Source organism: Cebus imitator, unplaced genomic scaffold (genome assembly GCF_001604975.1).
Source record: "Cebus imitator isolate Cc_AM_T3 unplaced genomic scaffold, Cebus_imitator-1.0 Scaffold496, whole genome shotgun sequence".
NCBI lineage: Eukaryota > Metazoa > Chordata > Mammalia > Primates > Cebidae > Cebus > Cebus imitator.
Window position 1 is genome coordinate 1057042 of NW_016107811.1, and position 1999 is coordinate 1059040.

At 59.3% G+C, this 1999-nt stretch overlaps 1 protein-coding gene across 3 annotated transcripts in view; it reads left to right on the forward strand.

Moving 5' to 3' along the window:
* Positions 1–1999, forward strand: part of CLN6 (CLN6 transmembrane ER protein) — a 22001-nt gene continuing 20002 nt past the window's right edge. For 2 of the 3 annotated variants that reach the window (XM_017513590.2, XM_017513589.2), the window contains exon 1: positions 1–204. In XM_017513590.2, coding sequence (XP_017369079.1) covers positions 122–204 — 83 coding nt within the window. In that variant the 5' untranslated portion in view covers positions 1–121. Of the gene's footprint in view, positions 205–1377; positions 1618–1999 lie in introns of those variants that run through there. The other variant, XM_017513591.2, reaches the window with a different exon arrangement.

Consider the following 1999-nt stretch of genomic DNA (forward strand, 5'->3'; position numbering starts at 1 on the left):
CTCCCGCCCGCCCGCCCGGGCCCGCCCCGCGCTGGGAATTTACAGCGGCCTCCGCCAGGCCAGCTAAGCTGAGCCGGTCTCTTCCTCGGGAACGCAGGGCTGAGGTGCCCGCAGGGCAGCCATGGAGGCGGCGCGGAGGCGGCAGCACCCGGGAGCGGCTGGGGGCCCAGGCGCGCAGCTGGGCGCCTCCTTCCTGCAGGCCAGGTGGGCGCGTGCCGGCCGGGGGGAGCGGCGGGCTCGAAGCCTGGGCACCGGGGCCTCGCCACGTGACGCTCCGAGGCCGGCGGGGCCTGAACCTCGTGTGCGGCCCGGGCGGGGGCGAAGCGGAGCGCGGGGGCTCGGAGGCGCACTCCCTAGCGGCGGTGCCCCAGCGTTCCCGTCTCTGCCTGGGGACCCGGGGGCCCAGCGAGGCTCGGCTTCCCCGCTTTGCCGTGGCTGGGGTGGCAGGAGCCCCCGCCCGGAGTTTGGGGTTTCCTCCCTTCCCGCGCTCCCCTGCGACCCAGGGGTGGGGGGGCGCCCGGACAGCCGCTGCGCTGGGAGAGCTCTCCAGGGGCTGGGGACACACACACACACCTCGTCACTCGGGGCCCCAACTTATCCGCAGGTTCCGCTGCCGCCTCCGCGTTCTCGGGATCTCCCCAGCCCTGAGGAGGACCTGATTCTGCCGTTAATTAGGAGGCTCCCTGCTTGACCTGGGGTACCCAAGAAAGTGCTAATGTAATGGAAGACAGCGGAGAAGGGTGGAAGCTCCCGTCCAGAGAATGAATGAGGAGCCCTTCTCACCAAAGGGGCCAAGTTTTTGGTGTATCTAGTTGGCATGAGCAGAGCTCCATTCTACTTTCGTCCGGTTTTACTGATAAGAAACATTCACTGCATTCAGCAGGCATTCTTTAAGCGCCTGTGGTGTGCCTAGCTGTGCCAGGAACTAAGGGGGTGGGCAGGGTGAAGGTAGGAGAGACTTACCGTCCAGTAGGGACCAGGAGAGACAGAGCCCAAGTGAGGGTGAGAGGTCATCTTGCAGGGCTTCATGGAGGAAGTGGCACTTGAACTGACTCTCAAGAGGATTCAGTAAAGGACCCAGGGAAGACAGGCTGTTCCATCCAGCCAGGGAAACAGTGGAGAAAGGTCACGTTGGCCCAGGTCAAGTTTAGTGGTGCTGGAACTTTCCAGCTGTAAAAGAAAGTGACAGGAGGATACAGACTGACTGTGAAGGACCTTTAATTGCAGCAAGTCTAGGACTTGAGTGAGGCCTAGAGTGCACTTGCGCTGGGGACGGGCGCACAGCCCTGACAGTGAGTGCTGCCCCTAATGTTGGGCCCTGGGGGCCTCACTTGGCTCACCCTAGTTCCTGTCCTAGGTGACCGGTTAAGGACACAGTCTTTATCCCATAGGTACTGGGGAGTCATGGGAAGTTTCTGAGCACTGGCACGCACAGAGTCCATGTGAGGAAATTTGTGGTACGACTTGGATGGGGGGTGAAGTCTGCCCCCCACAGCATGGCCTCAGCCCATTTGCAGTATCATTGCTCTCAAAACAGTAGGCAGAATCATCCTGTCCAGTTCCTAGGATGCTTGGATTTCCTCTGCTGCATCTGTGCTTTGCTCACTACCTCTTAAAGTAATCCATTCCAGCTTCCACCTGCTTTGTTGCCAATTTTTGTATTATAATGAAAGTATTTAATTAGGCCAGATGCCATGGCTCATGCCTGTAATCCCAGCACTTTGGGAGGCCAAGGTGGGTGGGTCACTGGAGTCCAGGAGTTTGAGACCAGCCTAGGCAACATTGAGAATCGCCGTTCCTACTAAAACATAAAAATTATCTGGGTGTGGTGGCCCACCCCTGTAATCCCAGCTACTCAGGAGGCTGAGGCACCAGAATCACTTAAGCCTGGCAGCTGGAGGCTGCAGTGAGCCGAGACCGTGCCACTGTACTGTAGCCTGAGTGACAGAGTGAGACTATATCTCAAAAAAGAAAAAAGAGAGAGAGAGAGAAGAAAAGA